This window comes from Aptenodytes patagonicus, chromosome 2 (genome assembly GCF_965638725.1).
Source record: "Aptenodytes patagonicus chromosome 2, bAptPat1.pri.cur, whole genome shotgun sequence".
Lineage (NCBI taxonomy): Eukaryota > Metazoa > Chordata > Aves > Sphenisciformes > Spheniscidae > Aptenodytes > Aptenodytes patagonicus.
The window spans coordinates 97,744,741-97,765,310 of NC_134950.1; the positions used below are offsets into that span (position 1 = coordinate 97,744,741).

Here is a 20,570-nt window from a genome sequence, read left to right on the forward strand (position 1 = left end):
GGGTGAACCAGGTGCCTCAATGAATTATGAATTCTAGGCCTTCTTGCCTTGGTTAATTCTTCAAAATAGAAAGTGGATGGGAATTGCAGCAGATGAGCAGTTTTGCAAACTTTGAGCGCTTAAGTATCAAATTGAGTTTATCAACGTTTGAAAATCTTATTTAGAGGTGTTTATTAAAGAGGTGTTTAGCTTCTTAAGCAGGGCATTGTAAGACATCTAAGCCATGATGGTATCTGTAAAGTTTGTAAAGAATTTCTAATAGGAATAAAAATAAGAAATTTTTACTGCTTATTCAGTAATATTCCTTATTGAAGCTCTGTTTTCTAGTAATGCGGAAATCAAAACTTTCCTAGCCAAGGTGTCTATGTGTTGGAAGGGAATCTGAGAGGCGGTTTCTTGCCATTGCTTAATGCTGGTAAGTTTGAGCTTATAACATAAGCTATAAGTTATAACGTATATCTCCTTGGACAAGGAATACAGTGTGGGGAAAGGAGGAGTATTTATTTTATACGGAATATAACATATATTTGTCCAAGAGACTTTTGATTCATCCCATATTGGTTATTTAAGAGTGTGCAGCCTTTCGAGAGCATTCAGTTTTAAGAAGAAAACTAATCCACGTCAGGAGATACATTAAAGCTGTGTGTACAAGAAATACGAGTCTTTGAGGAAGGATATAGCAGAAATATATCCCACAGCCTTACCTGAGGCATACAGAAATGCAACTTTAGTCTCTTCTCTTGTTCTGCTTGTAGGACACCACCAATATGGAGCACAGAATGTTAACCTGAGAGTTGGCTATTTGTATGTATTAGCAGATAGTAAATTTTAAGGCATTTCACTGTATTAATTTTTCTCAGTTTTAATTTTGCATCCATTTAGCTGTTTTGCTTCTGTTTTTATAGGACTCCTGTGGTCCTGCCATAATGTGGGTAAAGTTGCTGACACAGATGCAATCTACAGAGATATTTTGTAATAGCAAAACTGTTTTTTATTTGGACTGAATCAACTTGTACTCAATTCCACCCTTATATATGTATTAATTTGGAAAGTTTATCAGTGCACATTTTGCTGTTAGCAACGTAACCAAAATAAAAGGGCCTTAACAAGTGCTTCTAAACTTGTATTTATTTACGGATAGACTAGCTCATGAACTTTGTCTTTTCTCTATCCCATCAATTCTGAAAGCAATATGACTTTTAAAATGGATTTTAACAGCGAGGAGAGGGCAAAATCTTCTTCTGGAGATCCCTTGCAAACTTAACTGTAAAGCTGCGGCAAATAAAATACTAGAAGAGGGAGGTAAGAAGAGACTCTTCCTTCACTCCATTCCTCATCACTTCATCCAGAAAAGCATCAGAGCGGGCTTTCCAAGGTGCCCTGAGACCAGTGACCATGGACTTTGGCAGACACTGAGATTGGAGTAGCGTTTGCAGGGTCTGGCCCTGCTACTGAGTGAAAGTGGTGGTGACAGCCCGAAGGGCAGCGCTGGGAGCTGAGACTTGCTGTAGGGGCTTGGTAGCTTTGTATTGTACAAGGGAAACAAAAAGAAGGTTGTTTAATTTGCAGAGCATTCAAGTCATCCAATTGCCCATGGGAAGGTCGTTTTCTTGGAAGGTGCTGAGCAGCAGCAGTCTGTGTGCTGAGATGGTTCCCCTCTTGAAGGCAATTAGAGGCAGGGGAGGGGAGCTCCCATGCCATAATTCAGAATTGGGTGCCTCTTCAAAGGTTTTCCATCACACTTTCTTCTGTGTGCAGAGGACAGTTGGCTTTTTTTGTGTGTGTGCTTGTTTGTTTTTTTTTTTTTAACTAAATAGTCACACTGTTTCAGATACCTGTCTAAAGACCTTGATGTTTACACTTGGTAATCCCACGGTACCCAAAGAGGATTTATTTGTGACGCACCGAGCCAAATCAAATATATGACTGTGGTAAATCACAGGTGGTAATAACCTTATCTCAGATCGGTTAGGCTGTCAGTTATCAGACCACTGCCCATGCTCAGTGCCTTTTTGGGTGTGATGCAACTCGGGTAGGTCCTATGGCAAACGATGCATTGGATGCAGGCTAACTATCCCAGCTGCTGTTCCTGCATTGGTGCTGCCGTTGCCACCACGAACAGCTATGAGGAAGCAGCAGAAAGGCGATGGCAGAAGAAAAAATCTTTTCCTAAAATTGAGCCAGAAATATGAGGTTAAAATAGGTACTCAGGAAGGTTTGTACCAGCTTTGCTGCTGTTGAGCATCAGCTTTTTTTTGTATTTATAATAAAAGCTAGTCTTTAAACAGAAATATTTCTTCCCGCTAAAAATATCTCATTGTGGGTTTTTTGTTTTCCCTAATTGGAAAAAAAAAAAAACCAAAATCCAAAGTATTAAAAGCGTAATTATGAGAAAAGCATTTCTAATAGAAATACTTATTAGAAAATGTATTGTATTTACCAGTATTTTTTATGTCCCCTTATCTTAGGGGCCTTATCTCAGTGCCTGCAGTAGGAGCCGAGAGTTCTGTTTCACCCAGACTCACTCTGGCTCAGCCTAGAACACAGTTGCTCAAGCTTTTGATTTTTTCCACATGGTAAAGGCAGAAACTTTGTCTTTGTCACACAGAAGAGGTTTTCTAACGCTGGATGGAAAGATCTTCTAACACTTTGAATGGATGCTATCCCCAATAAGATAAACCTTGTATCTAAAGTATTTTCCAGCTCGAATCTTCCTCTGATGGAAAGATATCGAGTGATTCTTTCCATGCGTTTGGGTAACAGGGTGAGAAATAATGTTGCTAGAAACTCTTTGGGATCTTGAAATACAAAGGCGTTATTATTCGGGTTGGGTTTTTATTAATGCCTTTGGATGAAAAGCGTGGGTCAGAAAGAGCCTGCAAGGTTATATACATCAACACCTCGCCGAGACATCAAGCATGTGGAATTCTATATTGCTGTGATTATGCTTTAAAGAATGCCCGAAAGAATTCACTTTGGCTACCCAAACAAGTGCACGTACATCAGGTAGTCACAGGTCTTCAGAAAACAAACAAAAAAGTCCACCAAAAAACCCCTCCTTGGAGTTGGCCTATTTCCTGTAATTTTCTAACTAGTGTGAAGTAGCCAAAATCTGTGGTCTAGACTGGTTTGTTCTGCAGACTTTTTTTTTTCTTGGGGATTTACAAACCACAGAGAGTTGGAATGGATCAGAATAAATATTTGCTCATGCACCTACTGATTAGAGCTTTCAAAGTCCCCAATCTTGTTACAACACACATGTGAGCATTAGCATTCATGTAGGTTAGGTAAATACAAGGGGTTTCCTCTCTACCCGCTTCCCCCCCCCTCCTCAATTTCAGTTTAATGGAGGCAGCGCTTTAAATGTGGTGTGTTTTTCTTTTGGTGTCCCGCAGTGTTTTCTGCCTGGCAATTCTCTGAGAGACTGTTGTTGTACCAGAGAGTACATTTTTTAGAATCCTTTTTATCCCCTTTCCTTAATATCAAGCATATTATTACTCATCTTGGAGCGCTTCATTACTGCTGTTTCTGAGTTGGAGATTTCTCCAAGTATGATAGCAGCTGCAGCTAATAACATCAATTATACAACATTTAGGTTCCTGTTCTCCTATTTCGACTGGAGGAAGTTCTTTACTAGGACATGCCATATAATTAATTGCCTTTTTTCTGCATGCAGACGTTATATAAAGCTTCAGCCTCCTTGTCTCTACGTGAGAACGGCAGTAAAAACATTCACTCACGCGAGCCATAACCACACTTGTTAGGGTGGTTTAGTGTGCAGGGGTAAAAATGATTTAGTAAATGTGCATTAAGAAGGAGTTTGCTTGTCAGATCGCCCTACTGTCTATATGTTTGTAAAGAGAATGCGTTGAGGTGCTAGCCTGATCCAAACTTTCTAATGGTTGATGGTTTTCTTATTAAAACACAAACAAAAAATGATGAGGTATGGCAGCTATCTCCCTGGAGTCTTGCTAACGCTGTCAGATCTATAGCAGTACCATCCCACAGTAACTTTAAAAAAGAAAAAAAGATTTTAAAAGACTTTTTTTTTTTTTTAAAGGCAAATTTTTTTGTAACCAATGTGCTCACCACTGAGTCATAAACTAAAATCTGTGTCTGGGCAATTCAGCTGTTGACAACATTAAAAACACTTCAGGCCCAACAAAGGATAAAAGACTTATTTTAAGACAAAAATTTGAAATCAGTTATAGGTATTTATTTAAATCGATCTATATGTATATGTTTATCTTTACCAAAAGTTGGAAGAGTCTTGATGTTTTTCTCCGAGGATGGCATGTGACCAGTCAAGGCAAGAGAGGAGGGCATTACTAAGAGAGAAGGAGCGGAAAAATAAAATCAGTGATGACAAGGCTGGATTGGGTGGGGCACAGAAACGCTGGGATAGCCAAACAGCCGGGACATGAATCGCAAAGAGCAAAGATACAGAAGCCAAATGTCTAAAAATTAATTTGTGGGCAAGCGGCTCTGCTGAGAATTTTAACACCTTCTCTTTTGTTCATTTTAAATTCTGTCTCCAGGAACCTGATAGTTTAAGGAAAAGGGTCAAGATAAACTGAAAGCCAGAAATGCCTACATACCCGCTTGGTATAAACCAACCAATTAATAAACTAGCGAGGTTTATTAATTTCATATTTGTTAACCTGAGGACTTTTGGAGTCAATTTATGTGCTGTTACTTTAAGACCATTTGTATGTAACTTTGATTTTTAAATGCCTAGGGCCCAAGGATTGCTTTGTGTATTTGGGGGGGTGGGGGGGGGGGTGGGGGAGGAGGGGAGAAGGGGGCGGGGGGGGAAGTAGAACTTGGCAGAGGTTGTCTCTTTTCCTGCTGGATGTTTTTCAGGTGAACTACCCAGCTATGCTACTGTATTAAAGTCAGGCCAACTATGTGGAACTAAGGATTATTCCACAAATCCTGTTTTAATAGTTCTTTTAATGGTGTTTTTCCTCAAGTCTTACTTTTTCCCTAGGATTTCCCATCCTGACTAGGACTCTCCCATCTTTCCGAAAGCATTGCATCTCCCTGGCTTTTGACTGGGCTGGGCACCGTGCTCCGTGGCTGGGAAGAGGAGCTGTGTCCCTCACGGGCCCGGTGCGGGGCTGCAGCCGCCAATGGCTTTATCAGATGGACAGAGACATTCCAAGTATGCTTCTGGTCACTGGGGGATATGGGAATATAAAAAATAATGAAAAAGGAAGGCTTAGAGAAAAGCTGTTAGGCAAACCGGGGCTTTTTGTCAAGTTTTTTTTTTTCTTATTTTAATTTTTTTTTTAAGGGTGAAATTCTTTACCCCTATGCAGATCGTTAAAGCTGTGTGATGTCATTTTCTTTTCTTTTTAAAGCCGTGTTTTGAGAAGCTGAAAGGCTGCAGGTTAGGTAAAACTATTAATGACTATTTTGTGACCTCTGCTCCAACCGCCCACAGCGGCTGCAAATTTTTAAATGTCTGACGGCTGCTTGGCTCTCTGCAGCATCGTTATATTGGTCGACAGCAGATGAGATTTCAGAGGTAAAAAAGTCACCTCCCAAATCGCACCCTGCTGGCGTGGCCAGTGGGCAGATTAAAAATTGGGATTTCAGTGGTTTGGTAGGGCAGGAGACCTCCGTTTTTATGACAGAGGCACGCCAGGAGCGTGCCTCTGGCATCCCTCCTGTGGGTTGCATGGAGGGCGAATGTGCCCAGACCTCGTCTTGTCTAAGCCAAGGTCCATGTGGTGCCGGGCTTACACCACGCCACTTGCTAGAAGGCTCTGGGGACATATTGGGTAGGTTCGCTCCCTTCTGCTTTTCCACAGGCATCTGCTCCTGGCAGGTGTGAGACAGGCAGCAGGGAGCTTTGGTTGGAGCGGTGGTTGGGAGCTTCCCGTCCTGGTGATGCATTGGAGCCGTTTCCTCCAGATCGGTGTGCTGAGCCATCACGCAGTAAACGGAGGCAGTGAGGGGGGGTTCACTTCCAAACCATGCTGCTTCTTAGACAAATATACATGACCAGGAATAATAATCTTTAAAATATTTCGTGTTTCTTCAAACACTTTATGCATTCGCCCTCCTCCGTCTTCAGAGCTGTGGCATCTTCTTGCCTCGACTCTCCTGGAGAGCATTTGCTCTGTAGTTGCATTGAACGTTGGGAATTTGTGGCATCTCCAGACCATGATTTTACTCTATTTATCCCTGCCGTCACTTTCTGCCCTCCTTAGGTGCAGGGCTTCCTCCTTTCTCAGGTCTTCTCTTTTCTCTGGCCGATACCAAGTCTGGTGTTGTTTGTGCTCTCTTGTGTCTCCATGAAAGGGGGTTCCCCAAAGCCCATGCTCTTCAGTGGTCCTTTGGCTGCCTGCTGCTTAATGCAGTCATTTGAAATTGGAGCCCTGTGTAAAAATACTAAACACTAAATACTAAATGTCGCAACAGCGTTTCACGGTGTCCACTGGAGTCACAAGTCATGTCAGCGATGTGCCATTACAGTGCGGTGGTGTAGGCTTCGGAGCAGCATGACAAGCTCTGAAGCATGGCTGATTTTTTTTCTGTGTATCAGTGTCTCGGTTGCTGGATTAAACCTTGTCAATAAGTTATAAAACCTTAAGCACTCTGGGCGGTATTTTTACAGGGAGTGATTGCATTGTGTTCAGGAGATATCTTTCTCAGCTGGGCTATTAAATGAAAAGCTGAAACATGCCTGTGATGCTGAGATGGGTGCTCCACAAAATGAAAGCGTAGAGCTTCACGTGCAAACATTTTCACGTTGCCTGCTGTCCTACTTGGTGCTGGTTGATCACAGTCTTACTGATAAACATTAAAACCTCCCCTGTGAAAAAAGCAGAGAGGGAAATGCCCATAAATTAAAAAAAAATTCCCACTTTGCACAACCTCAGTTTTGAAATTTAGCTCAAACGCGCAAGTGAATTGGTTTGGACCGCCTTAAATTCCTGTGGAAGGGTGGATAATTTTGAGAGACAACGCAAGATAAGCCAGGCAACTGCTACACCATTTAAAAAACCCTGACAACGTTTCCAGACCCAGTTGGTGCTCCTGGGGCAGCTGCGCGCTTCCAGGGAGCTGCATGCTGACGGCTATGCCAGCAGGAAATGTGGCGTGACCTGTGGCGAGCCTGTAGGGTGGGAAACGCCGCGAGCAGAAGATTTCCATGGGTGGCTCTAAGTGTCCCGGGCAGTTACTGTGTGGGCATGGACACAGGAGCAAACAAAACCCAAGGAAGCAAACAGGAGCAGTAGGAGCATCCTCTTTCCTCCACTTGCGTAGCTGCTCAGCGCTTCTTATTGTGTGTCCCTGCCGCCAGGCTGACAGCATCGCCTTCTTCCCCAAACGCTGGGTCTGCGTGCATGAAACCTGGCTGCGAAGTAGAAATGTTTTTTGGAAAGCATAATATTATTTTAATCATAAATTATTTGGAAACTCAATACAGAAATAGCTTCAGATCACTTCTTCCAGAGGGGTGTTTTTGCAGTCGGGGTCTTTATCAACTTCTCAGTGGGAACTGCATTAATATTGCCACAAAAATGCAAACAGTAGTGCCTTTGATAAAGCAATTTGGCATCTCTTAAGCAGAAAGATGTTTTGTTTTCCTAAGATACAACACTGTTTTCAGTGCAGGGACCTGCCATATGTGCCAGCATATGGAAAGAAAACACCAGTTTTGTTAACGTTTGTGTTCGGAAGCCATGGGGAGGGGACGTAGAAGGCGGCTGCCTTTGCAGTTGCAAAGCGATCTCTGTTATTGCAAGGGGGACAGCACAGGAAGCCCAAAAGTGAGTGCCGGTGGTGGAGATGCTGGTGGCCTGCAGTCAGTCTCCCGGGCCTAGCTCCCCCCTAGAGTGTTCTGCTAAGGGCTCTCCACCTCCTCACCTTCACTTTAGCTCTTCCCATCACATGCCGGAGCAAGGCTGGTCCCCGCCGCCACCTCCCTCCCAGTGTAGAGTGGAAAAGCTCTACTGGCCATACAGTAGGCATCTTTGTGGATACTGTGAAAATGCCTTTTAGTACTTGCTGGTGTCCCGTGGGTATTACATATTTGGTTAGTGCATTATTTTGATTTTTAGACTGCCTTTGGTTCAAGAATCCTGAAAGGAAGCTGTTGTGCAACTGTTTTAATCTGATTTTACAAGCCGATTCCAGCTTGATTCCCAGCACAAAGAAACAAAGAAGAGCTCAGTTGTATTTTTTGTCCAGAAGTAAAAGGCCCTCCTCCTTTGATGATCTTCTGTAGAGTGTTATGTTTAGAGAGTGATTTGCTATTGTTTAAATTTAATCTCTGTAATTACATTGGGATTGGATTAATGATGGGTTATTTTTCTGAGTCATTCTTTTCTGGCACTCACAGCTATCGAGCATAAAGCCAGGTCTTCATCGGATGTAAACTGGCATCGCTCCACTGAAGTTAGTGGAATAAATCCACTTTATATTGTGGCAGCCCAGATGTGATATTATAGCTGTTTCGAAGAAAGCACCCTTTCGGAGTTTGCTGACCTTGAATTTTCTTATTTTTAAGCTGTCTAGGCATTAACTTCCAATTGCATTATACTTATGGTAGCACAGCTAGCCATTGTCTCTCGACAACCTCAGCTGGACCCAGAGGGATCAACAAAAGGTGCAATGCCAGATTCAATCATAAGTATCTTGGCTTTTTTCCTGTTTAAAAACTGCTTTTTATCACCAAGAGTGCAAGCGGGAAAAGTTAATTACTGATGTCCAGTGAGCTTTTATGCTCTTATCTATGAGAACAAACCTTGCTTTTGTTGGGGATGCTGTACTGCAAATCTGGGGGAGATGTCTGGGAGGCAGAGGGACTGCTCCTTTTTTGAAATCAGTTATTTTTGCTCATTCTGCTTTCCAGAAGGGGACAAGAAGGGAGGGAGGGACCTGGGGAAACCTGGCACGTAGGAGAGCGGCAGCAGGGGCAGTAGGGAACGCGCTCGATGTAGGGGACGGATCTGTCACCGCGATCGGGGTGACAGAAAGAAGCAGGCTATTCTTAGAGACCCTGAGGGGCTGTGTAGAGTTGCTGCGATTGTGGAAGGTATTTGAAGACACTGAGCTGAGAGCAAGGTGGGAAGAAAGGATCTCCCCCACCCTTGCACATGTTGGGCAGGGGAGGATTTGCTTTCAGACGTTTTATTTTAATGTCTCACCCGAGTTTCTTAAATTTTAAAGAATTTTCTTGCTCACTATTTGTGAAATGGCATGCTAATAAATCTTAGTTTGGAGAATGGGAAGGTTTTGCTTTCTTTTGAGTCCTTACTGTAAAAAAAAGTGGTCAGTCCTATCCCTAAGCAGTAGTGGATTTAGGGTGTCACTGTGGTGGGTTCGACTCACGTATCTTTAGCCTGGTATCCGACTGACAGTGGCACGTACTATATGTGAGTATGAAAACCAGACAGCAGCGATCCTTTCCCTGATGCATCCTCACTACTTGCAGGAGCTATCTCTTTTTGCTGCTGGCCTGCTGTTGCACCTGCGGGTCCACTCCATACAACTTAACTTCTGTTTCCTTGTTAACCAGCAGGAAGTAGGTGTGAAGCCTTTTAGAATCATAGAATCATAGAATCATTAAGGTTGGAAAAGACCTCTAAGATCATCCAGTCCAACTGTTGACCCAACACCACCATGCCCACTAAACCATGTCCCTAAGCGCCTCATCTACACTTCTTTTAAATACTTCCAGGGATGGGGACTCAACCACTTCCCTGGGCAGCCTCTTCCAATGTTTCACCACTCTTTCAGTAAAGAAATTTTTCCTCACGTCCAATCTAAACCTCCCCTGGCGCAACTTGAGGCCATTTCCTCTCGTCCTATCACTAGTTACTTGGGAGAAGAGACCAACACCCACCTCGCTACAACCTCCTTTCAGGTAGTTGTAGAGAGCGATGAGGTCTCCCCTCAGCCTCCTTTTCTCCAGGCTAAACAACCCCAGTTCCCTCAGCCGCTCCTCATAAGACTTGTTCTCCAGACCCCTCACCAGCCTCGTTGCCCTTCTCTGGACACGCTCCAGCACCTCGATGTCCTTCTTGTAGTGAGGGGCCCAAAACTGAACACAGTATTCGAGGTGCGGCCTCACCAGGGCCGAGTACAGGGGCACGATCACTTCCCTACTCCTGCTGGCCACACTATTTCTGATACAGGCCAGGATGCCATTGGCCTTCTTGGCCGCCTGGGCACACTGCCGGCTCATGTTCAGCCGGCTGTCAACCAGCACCCCCAGGTCCTTCTCTGCTGGGCAGCTTTCCAGCCACTCTTCCCCAAGCCTGTAGCGCTGCATGGGGTTGTTGTGGCCGAAGTGCAGGACCTGGCACTTGGCCTTGTTGAATCTCATACAGTTGGCCTGGGCCCATCGACCCAGCCTGTCCAGGTCCCTCTGCAGAGCCTTCCTACCCTCGAGCAGATCAACACTCCCGCCCAGCTTGGTGTCGTCTGCAAACTTACTGAGGGTGCACTCAATCCCCTCATCCAGATCATCAATAAAGATATTAAACAAGACCGGCCCCAAAACTGAGGCCTGGGGAACACCGCTCGTGACCGGCCGCCAACTGGATGTAACTCCATTCACCACAACTCTCTGGGCCTGGCCGTCCAGCCAGTTTTTGACCCAGCGCAGAGTCCACCTGTCTAAGCCGTGAGCCGCCAGCTTCTCTAGGAGAATGCTGTGGGAGACGGTGTCAAAGGCCTTGCTGAAGTCCAGGTAGACCACATCCACAGCCTTTCCCTCATCCACTAGGCGGGTCACCTGGTCATAGAAGGAGATCAGGTTGGTCAAGCAGGACCTGCCTCTCATGAACCCGTGCTGGCTGGGCCTGATCCCCTGGTTGTCCCGCTCATGCCTTGTGAGCGCCCTCAACGTGAACCGCTCCATAATCTTCCCCGGCACCGAGGTCAGGCTGACAGGCCTGTAGTTCCCCGGATCCTCCTTCCGGCCCTTCTTGTAGATGGACATCACATTGACAAGCCTCCAGTCGTCCGGGACCTCCCCCGTTAATCAGGACTGCTGATAAATGATGGAGAGCGGCTTGGCGAGCTCCTCTGCCAGCTCCCTCAGCACTCTTGGGTGGATCTCATCCGGCCCCATAGACTTGTGAGTGTCCAGGTGGCGTAGCAGGTCGTTGACTGCTTCCTCTTGGATTATGGGGGGTTCATCCTGCTAGTCTTCTGTTCTTCCCGTTTTAAGACATTAAACTGGTACTTTGTACTTTGTACTCTTTGGGTTGTCCTCTTTGCTCTTTTTTACACAATATTTAGGAAATACTGCTTATTTTAGTGATAAAGGTCAGCTTTAATCTTTAATAGTAACACTGCTTCTACAGTTGTGATCGTCTGCCAGTGAGGTGGGACTGTTTGGGAGACTTGGTGTCTTTTTTTAGATTGACCTGATAGATTTGGAAAATACAGACAAGACTTCAGGCATATCCTGGGCATCTTTTCAAAGTAAAAAGGATGTGCTGCAGGTCCCATCCACGGAGATCCCTGTGTCTGATGGCCTAGATAAGCACTTTTTGCGCAATAGGAGGCAAACTGTAAGACCCAAATGAAGACTGAGTCTTGCACTGAAGTTGGACATCCCTCAGCTTGGACGCACGAAAGGCTTGCGTGCCTGAAAGCTTGTCTTCTGTCCTCCCTCATCGTGTACCAGTTTGTCTTATAAAAGTACTACTAACTTCTATATTAATCCTGCCCTATACTTTGATTCTTACTGCCTTTTGCTTCTTTCTACAGCAACTGTGACCAAGGTTGAGGGTATTTTTTAAGCTTACATAAATTTTGTCCTGTGCAAACTGTTGACAGCTATTATTGAAGAAATTCCGGTGATGCAGCTGTAAGGTTGCAGCAGTAGATCAGTCATGTATGTACATGGTCCTTTTATTAGAGGGGACTGTTGGAGCTGTGGTAATGCTTAAAGTATTTGAGCCCTAATCCACTGCTTCATTGCTCCAGATGTGATAAATGCTGTTGACTTAATGCAGAAATTGGTGACGTAAAACGGAGAAATTGCCTCTGCGCTTATTATGTAGCTATGGTGGTGAATCTCTTGTTAACAACTTCAGTTTTCAGGGGCTTTCTCATTTTATTAGGGAGGGGGTCATGTGTGAAGGCTGAGAAGAAATGAGTAGAAATGGCTTATATTTGTACTCAAACTGAATTCATGAACGCTTGTGCAAAAGTCACTTTGCATAAGCAGGCTATGAATACTGGTTGCTTTTGCTGGAGTGTGGTTGCAGTGGTCCTGCAAAACCAAGTCATCATTGAAGATGGTGGGGTGCGAAAGATTCTTCAGAAGTTTCAGCCTTGCTGGGGACAGGACGGATGCAGAATGTCCCATCCCAAATAATCATATCTCATTCATTTGTGACCCCACTCCTCCTCTGCCCCTTCCAAGGAGCCAGGTTGTTGTGGAAATTATAATTATTTATACAGACAATTTATTAAAAAAAAAAATTACTTTTGGAGCTCTAGGTTATGAGTATGCATGTTAGTATTTTTGGCTTTAGCTCCTAGAGTTTGAGCTAGAGATTTTCTTAAGCCACTATTGAGATTCTCATCTGAGCACCTGACCTAACACTTTTCTCAACAGCTGAGAACTGGAGAAAAACACCGAATATCCTGACACTTGGTGCTACTGTTCTGAGTGAAAATTGTGTTTACTTGGGAAAGACTATTGTCCTGTTATTTCTGCATACCAGTTACTTCAGATCCGGAAAGAAATGCTGAAAATTCCTATGTACGAGGAGAGTTTATTTCCATGACTGTCATTAGGGTTACATTTCCTTTGGTCCAAGGTGTATGCGACACACTCAAATGGAAGTAGGATGGTATAGTTACCAAAATAGATGCATTGTGTTAATTTCTTAATTTTTTTTGGTGCAGTGCTTTTAAAGTAACAAGTATTGTAAGCAGTATGCTATTTTTAAACCAAGGACATTTTGTGCTGAAATTGGCTATTGCAACACTGGGTTAGAATTAGAATACACAAAATTCAAAACCACAGTAACCCTAATTTTGCCATTCTTGCCTTTTTAACTGCTCAACAATAGTGTTGTGTTTGTACAGCATTTAAAAATATTTGTTAAGGGGAATGTAAAGAGCTACTGGCAGGCTTCTCTGTTAACTCTTTGTGCATGCTCAGCCGCTCTGCTCAGAAATGAGCTGTAATGAAAACTCAGGGGCGAGTACTCTGGTGTCCACAGCTCAGACTCTCCTTTGTGTTGCAAGCAAAGGAGCAGCTGAACCCCCAGCCAGGATGGGGGCAGAGACTTGCATGGTGGAGCAGACAGTCCCTTTGGCTCAGAGGACGTGCACCCATGATGGGCTAAAACCTCTGATTGCTATCTCCTTTCCCAGCTCGCCCTGGTACGTGCATGCCTGGATCGGTAGTCTCCAAGGAGCTACTCCGGCAAACGAGTAATAATGTTCAGGATAATACAGTCTGACCATGAGGATGAATTTTATACGGCTATAGTTCTCGTCATGACCCTACAATCCCTGGTTTTGCCTGGCTTGGTCCTGACGTTCCGGCCAGCACTGGGGAGAGGTTATGGGAGGCCAGCACTGCTCAGGGCTGCTCACTTTCAACCTGCCCCGGCTGTGAGCTGCCTGATTTTCCCTGCAAGGTCTTTACAAAGTTGGGACATGCATGCATCCATCTTCGGACGGAAATTAGCTTTGGATTTCACATATCACCGATCAGACTGACCTGAATGAATTCACGTGGAAAAAAAAAAAAAAATTGGAAAGCAGCTTGAGAAATGATTTCTCCTTTTTGCTGTTGCCTTGCATTTTGGCGTGCACTGTCTGCATTTTGAATACAAGGTCATCTGATGCGTTGTAACGCGATAGCAATACAGACTGGGTAAATCCTGTGAACCGGCAGCTTGGATCTTGCCTGTCCAAATTTTACTGTTCTAAAACTTGACTGCTTTGTTAAAAATGAGCAGTTTCCAGGGGGTAAAAAGCCCCCAGAGAAGAACTGTTGGCATTTTATATTTTTAAGCTGTCTTGCTGAATGAAAACAGTTGATTATTAACTTGATGGGGTGACAATGAGTATATAGAACTTAAATATCTCACCACTCCCACAAAGAAAAAAAAAAACAACCACCATTGTATCATGGGAAGATACGTAGCCAGAAAAACTTTCCAACTCGTTAAACTTTTATACTTGCTTCATACAAGCTTAATGTAGGCTTTTTTCCATCCTGTGATGTTGTAGGGATGCAAATGAGGAGGACGCCATCAACTTAACAGTATTTCTTTCTGAACGTGCCTTTCTTATAAGAGAAAAAGCTAAATCACTTAATCTGAAGGATTAAAAAAAGGTTTCCTTGTTTGTGTGTTTCAGGTTGTTTATTCTGCCAAGCCTGATAATGAAATCAGTCTGAATGTTTCCCCTGTAATCAGTTTAGTCAGCTTCTGTGATTGTGCAGGGTATTCGGACAAGGACGGGGATAAAGGAAGAAAGTTTTAAAAACAGGAAAATACTATTGTAAACATATCGGGCAAGTTATAAACTGGGAAAGGGTACTTGGAGTCAAGTGTCGTACCTGCAGCTACTTTTGATGCTCTGTGGTAGATGTTTTGGTGGGTTTTTCTTCTTCTTGTGGCTTGTGTTTGACTTCTTAGAGGAGGGGTAGGGGAAAATACTGACTTAAAGGACTAGAGTCTGGCTATATCACTTTTAAACTGCATATTTTGTAGTGGAGGCGAGTGGAGGTAAGGCCGCTGTAGCTGACCTGAGGTCGGAAAGGAACAACAAAAAGTGACGTTTGGGCTTGTTTTGAGCCCCGTGCCGGGTGAGACGGCTCTGCGCTCTCCCTCGTGCGCTTGGAGAGGCCACATCGCATCTTGACGTGGGGCCATAGCTGGCAGGAAGCATCGAATATTCCCTTTGCTGTTTCTCTTCAGTGTAATTTTAGTTTTCCGACACCCTGGTGCGGTTCTGCTGCTCATCCTGGTTGTGTCCTTGCCCTTGCTCTTCCTGATCCTCCTTCATCGTCCTCAGCCATGAGCCCGGGGGAAAGCCACCTCGCTGCATCTCGCCCGCAGGTCAGCTCGTTCCCGCAATTGTGTGCGAGGGGACATGGGTTTCAGCTGGTTGTTGCACCTGCGAGCAAGGACTTTGCAAGTTCTAAATCGAGACTCATTGCTTCATACGCGTGTCTTTCCAAACCTGTGGATTTAGACATTCCCTCACCATTAATTACATCCTCTCATCTTGTAGCAGCAAGTAAAAAGGCCAAGTTGGGCATGTCGTTCTGCTGCAAGCAGCTGAACACAGTTTCTTGTTGGTTGGATGCTTGTGAGTTTCTGAAAGTATGTGGCCACTCTGTTTTGGGAAGCGTGTCCTGCGGCGCTTGCATCGGGGTGGGGAGTAACCAGGCAGCTCAGGCCCCTTCTCAGAGGGCATACACACAAGTCATGCCAACCAGTCAAGCATTGCCAGAGCCATTCCCAATTACAAGCAGGGGTGCGTGCTTCAAAGGGAAGCCCAGTTTGCTGATAACCGATGGGCAGTGAGGTAGTTCCTAGGTGGCACTGGAAGTGAGCAGTACCATCGTTTGCTTTGGTACAATCTCTGATGGAGATGCTGGGTGTTACCACCTTCTTTTGGGAAGCCATAGGGTCCGGTCACCCGTGTTTGTCAGTCGTTTGGCATCTAAACTGCTCAGACAGATGCAATGCGAGACTGCCAAAATTGGCAGCGGCATCTGACTCTGACAGCGGTTTGAGAGTTTGCCTGGTCACCCCATGGCAGCTCTTAACGCAGCATCTCCAAGTGCGGTGTCCCACAAAATGCTGGGCAGCAGTCATGCGGAGGTGAAAAGATTTCCAGGCGAGCTTCAAAGGGAAGGATGTGACTAACTGTCTCGCAGGGAGCCAGGACGTGGACCCAGCCAGATGAGGCAGCTCACATGAAAGGGCTGCCAAAGGAAAGGGAGAGGACACAGATGAAACTGGGACTAGGGGATGAGGAGGAACAGGCAGTTGGGAAAGGTAGAGGGGAAAATCTCCGTGGGCTGTTTCCAGTGGCCAGGAGATGTATCTGCTCTCCGGGGAGGTAACCTGTGGGTAAAGTAGCGAACCTCAAGCACGTTGGCCATTGTTCCTGGCTCCGCCACAAGCCTCTGCTGCCTGTCCTTGGACAAGTCACTCTCCTGGTGACTCAGTATCCCAGCTGTAAAACGGGGATTGCTGCTTGCCTCATGGCAAGAGAGAGTAGTGAGAGTAGTCTCACGGTCGCCTTTGCAGTTTGATGTATTAAGGGGGGGAGCAACAAAAAGTGAGCACAAAGACAAACGTGAAAAGGAATCTGTACTTCCCTCGCCGCCTTCTCTGAATGTAATCATGTCCCTAATGATAATATAATGGTGACTTATTCATCATTGACATACACTCCTTCAGTTGCACTGGTGGGAACAGTTTTTTGGTTTTATTTTTTTTCCCCTCAGGGCTTTAAAGATGTAATTTTGTATGTTTATATAATATGTTAATGTTTTAAGCAATTTCTAATAGAAAATTAGAAGAAATAACGAACAATAAATCAAAGTCAGACTAAACCAAGATGTAATCAAGTAATACAAAAGTGGGACTAGAAGTAGAGTTTGCAAAGGGGGCCTCAAACAGAGAAAATGCAAATCCTGAGGCCTGAAGAAGGAGGGGTTCTGGTTTGCGTCTGTCTTAAACTCTATACCCGATAGCGTACCTGAGGAGGGCTAAGGCCAGAAACCAAAAGGGTCACTCCTCGGTTCTCTCATTCTCAAATAAGCTTCTGCAAAAGGAAGGGGAGCTCTGGTTAACTTTAACCCTTGAAATAAATGTCATGTTAATCTTATTCTGCTCACAAGGCAGTCTGATGGCTAATGCACAAACCCGGGAGCCAGAAAACAGCAGTTTTTAGGACAGTTAGGGAATTGGTTAACCTAGTGCTAACACTTGCTTCTGTCTGTGCCTTTATGTGCTAAAGCAAAATGGAGCTAATTGTCCCCTCTGTTGGAAGAGGGGTGTGAGGCTTAAGGAAATGCTGTAAAGAACATGGAGATCCACAGGTGGAAAATGCTGGGGGCAGTCACAGCTTCAGAGTTTCACACAGGAGCAAAATGCACGGTCATATTTCACCTGTCAAAGCTGGCTTTTCTTTAAAAAACAGGAAATCTCGAAGGCATTGCCTAGAGAAGATGAACATTCATCTTTTCTGAGTACTGTATTTGAAAGGCTTTAGCTGCATAAGCTTTCCTGGCACTCGCCAAGGCTATCTTTGGAGAAAAAAATAGGATTTTTGTTTTTTTGAAGGAACAGGTGGCAGCATGTGGAAACCTTTTGTTAAATTTTAGTCACGGTTCCTTTTTTTCCTTTTCTTTCCTTTTCCCATCTGCAGTTGAGTATGACAAGGAGTTCACGCCTCACCAGCGGCATCACAAGGAATTCAAGTTTAATTTGTCTCAGATTCCTGAGGGCGAGGCCGTCACAGCCGCTGAGTTTCGGATCTACAAGGACTGCGTTGTGGGGAGCTTTAAAAACCAAACTTTCCTTATCAGCATCTACCAAGTGCTGCAGGAACATCAGAACAGGTACGCAAGATGGTGCTCGCTCTGTGCCACCAGCCGCTGTCCTGGGAAAGGCTGAGCTTGTGCATTCATGTTGAGAGGACTGCTAAATAAATACCGGTTTTGTTCATATTAATGGGGTTACGTTATTGCATGGTCCTTTCCTTGTGGGAAATGGGCATGGTAGAGTACAAAATGGACCTCAGCTGGAGAATGTCCACGATATTGTAGCCTAGGGTGTCACTTAGCTGCAACCTTTGTGTTGTCTTTGAGCATCAAAGACATTTGATTGTTTAAGATGCACATCAGAGCAAGAATCTGATGTGAGGTGGTAGATTTTTAAACGAAAGTTACTATGCTGGCATCGCTCCTGTGTACTGAAATACACATATCCCCTCTCAACTTAATACTACCAGCATAAAAAGCATAGCCTGTTTGAAAAATACTGGTAATTAGTGTAGACTCGACCTGCTCTCAGGTAGACTTACATTAAAGTAAATAAAGCAGAAGAAAATTCAGCATGCTGACCACGGGTACAAAATCCCTCCTGGGCTTTCAGTGGCAATGAGAGAGGCAAAAGAGAGGCCGAATAGAAACTGTGACACATAAATCCAAACAAGTGTAAATGGAGTGATTAATTTAAAAAGGGTAACGTTTCTGATGGGGGAATCATGCAAGGCAAAAAGATGGAAATACGTGGTCAATTAAATGTCAGAGTAATGCTGTGGTACAAAAGTGTTTCATTACTTCTGCTGAAATGTGTCAGGACTGTAACTGTTCCTCTGCTGCAGGCAGAAAAAAAGAAATTGGAAACAGCAGTGTTTAAAAAAATCGCCATTTCTTTCCTCTGTAAAGGCTTTCTGGGTGTTTTCCTTTCTGGTCCTTCTTTCTCCAGCCTTTCCATTGATACCATTTGGGGGGATCCGCCTTTGGTTGTGAGGGCAACATCAAATAGTTAATGGTTGTTCTGTGGGGAGTGTGGCCTCTGGGGAAATGGAGAGAAATACTTGGATATATAAGTGATGGGGAAGAAGGTGTTAGTTTTAAAAGGTCAGTGTTCCCTTTGCACTTTGAGTTGCGGGTTGCTGGAGTGCCTCCTGGGGTAAAGGGCTTGCTGGTTAGGATGTTACGTCAATACCCACTCGAAGAGCTGATGGAAGTCCAGACAGTCATGCAGATTTCATAGATGTTAGCTGTATTGTTCATTTGCAGACACATTGAGTAAAGAATAGTGAGTGTTGGTCTGTTTTAGATTTCACAAGTAGAGATCCCACCTCTGGAGCTGGAGGCAAACCTCTGCCAAGTGTCTGTGGAAGCGATCGATACGCTGCTCTGGGTTGGTCACCAAAGCAGGGCACAGAGTATGTCAGGTCTAAGGTTGCCTCTTCTAAGGAGAACTGTCAACTTTTATATGTATATAACCTTCTTTCAGGGTAAACTGAGCAAAGGAGTAATGGGAAAGAGAATAAAAGTACAGGATATGGCCCCTAACGTACCCTGTTCCTAACAAATTCGCAAACTCTTTGTTCCGCAAGCGGCTGTCAGTTCTGTGTACAGCAATGATGCTGGCACCTCGTATCTTTGTTTCAAATACCATACCAGAAACATACCAAAACCAGATTGTGCTGTGAAGCTGCGACGTGTGTCCTTTGGTACTGGGCGCTTTGGCATCCGCACGTGCTGGGCATCTCTGGGTGCTAGAGACCTCCCTACGGATGGAGCAGAGGCAGCAGCTCGGAGGGGGGTCACCAGGGTGGTCTCTCTCTAGAGCTGGCGAGTATTTCGGGTCTTTCAGTTCCCTTCTGTCGTGTTCCTCCTGCCGCTGCCGGTGGCCGTGACGAGGGGATCCCGCTGTTGGGACTGGGAATCGTAAAGCGGCTTCCTCTAGGTCCAGACTGCCAGCAATTCGTCGTCCCTCCTGACATGGGCTAGGCGTGAACCGCTGACCCAGGGATGAGTGTCTGTAGTTCATTACTAACCTCTGACTCATCCAGTCCCTCAAGGCTCCCTTTTTGTTTCTTTTTCTTCTTTATTTATTTATTTTTACTGGTGGGAAGGAGGGAGACGTTTGGCTAAAGAAACTTGCGCTTCGGATGAGTCTGCGGGACTTGTCACACCATCTGCGAAGAGATGGCCAAAACGTGGCTCACAGATTCTTGCAGCTGTAAAATAGATGTGCCCTTTTCTGCCCTTTTTCCTTTCAGCTTAAAGGACTCTCTCATGTACATGTAAAATATAAAAGCACATATGAAAACGTGTGCTTGTGTATAACTATGTGCATATGTATGTATTCTCTGTATGTATCTGTACATAAAATTGTATAGATATTAATTGTCATCTATATTAATTGTCCTCTATATATTAAAAATATGCAGATGTTGAAAGACAGTTAAAGTAAGATATTAGAGGCTGCTTACCACTCTTCAGTGTTACCTTCAGTTGAGGTTTGACTCCATAGGCTGCTGCTGCTGCTATAGATTCAAACATACAGCCGCGTTGGTGACCTGGGTGGACTTTGGCCTGTAAACATTCTTGAAAACAAGTACTAAAAAGTTGTATTTAGCTCTCCACTAATATCTCTGCACGGAGGGGAAAAATGCCTCAGATTCTTCTGGTATGCCTTAAGGAGCTGTATTCTATGAGTGGTTTTGGGTTTTGATCATCAGTTCACTTACTTGTTTTACTGGGGGGGTGGGAATCCAAAGTGCTTTTTTCTCCCCCTTTTGTCTCAGCGGATTAATTTGGAATAGAATGTTTTCTTTTCCTGTTGAGAACACTAGAAGGTTAAATTACAAAAAAAAAAAAAAAAAAGCCCTATTTTTTGAAGGAACTTGCTAAATATTTGTAAGGCTTCTGTTGCATTTTACAGACATCTTACGAGCCAGAAAATAACAGCTGCCTTTGACTTAAAAAAAAAAAAACACCTAAAAAATGTTGTGTCACACTTCCTTTGGACTAATGGTTTGAATAACAGCCTGATATTTCCTGACATTTGATGACATTTTATTGC

At 44.4% G+C, this 20,570-nt stretch overlaps 1 protein-coding gene across 1 annotated transcript in view; it reads left to right on the forward strand.

The window, feature by feature from the left end:
- Positions 1-20,570, forward strand: part of BMP6 (bone morphogenetic protein 6) — a 92,657-nt gene that overhangs the window by 49,605 nt on the left and 22,482 nt on the right. The window contains exon 2 of the mRNA XM_076332261.1: positions 17,392-17,584. Within this exon, the coding sequence (XP_076188376.1) occupies positions 17,392-17,584 (193 nt within the window). The remainder of the gene's footprint in view (positions 1-17,391; positions 17,585-20,570) is intronic.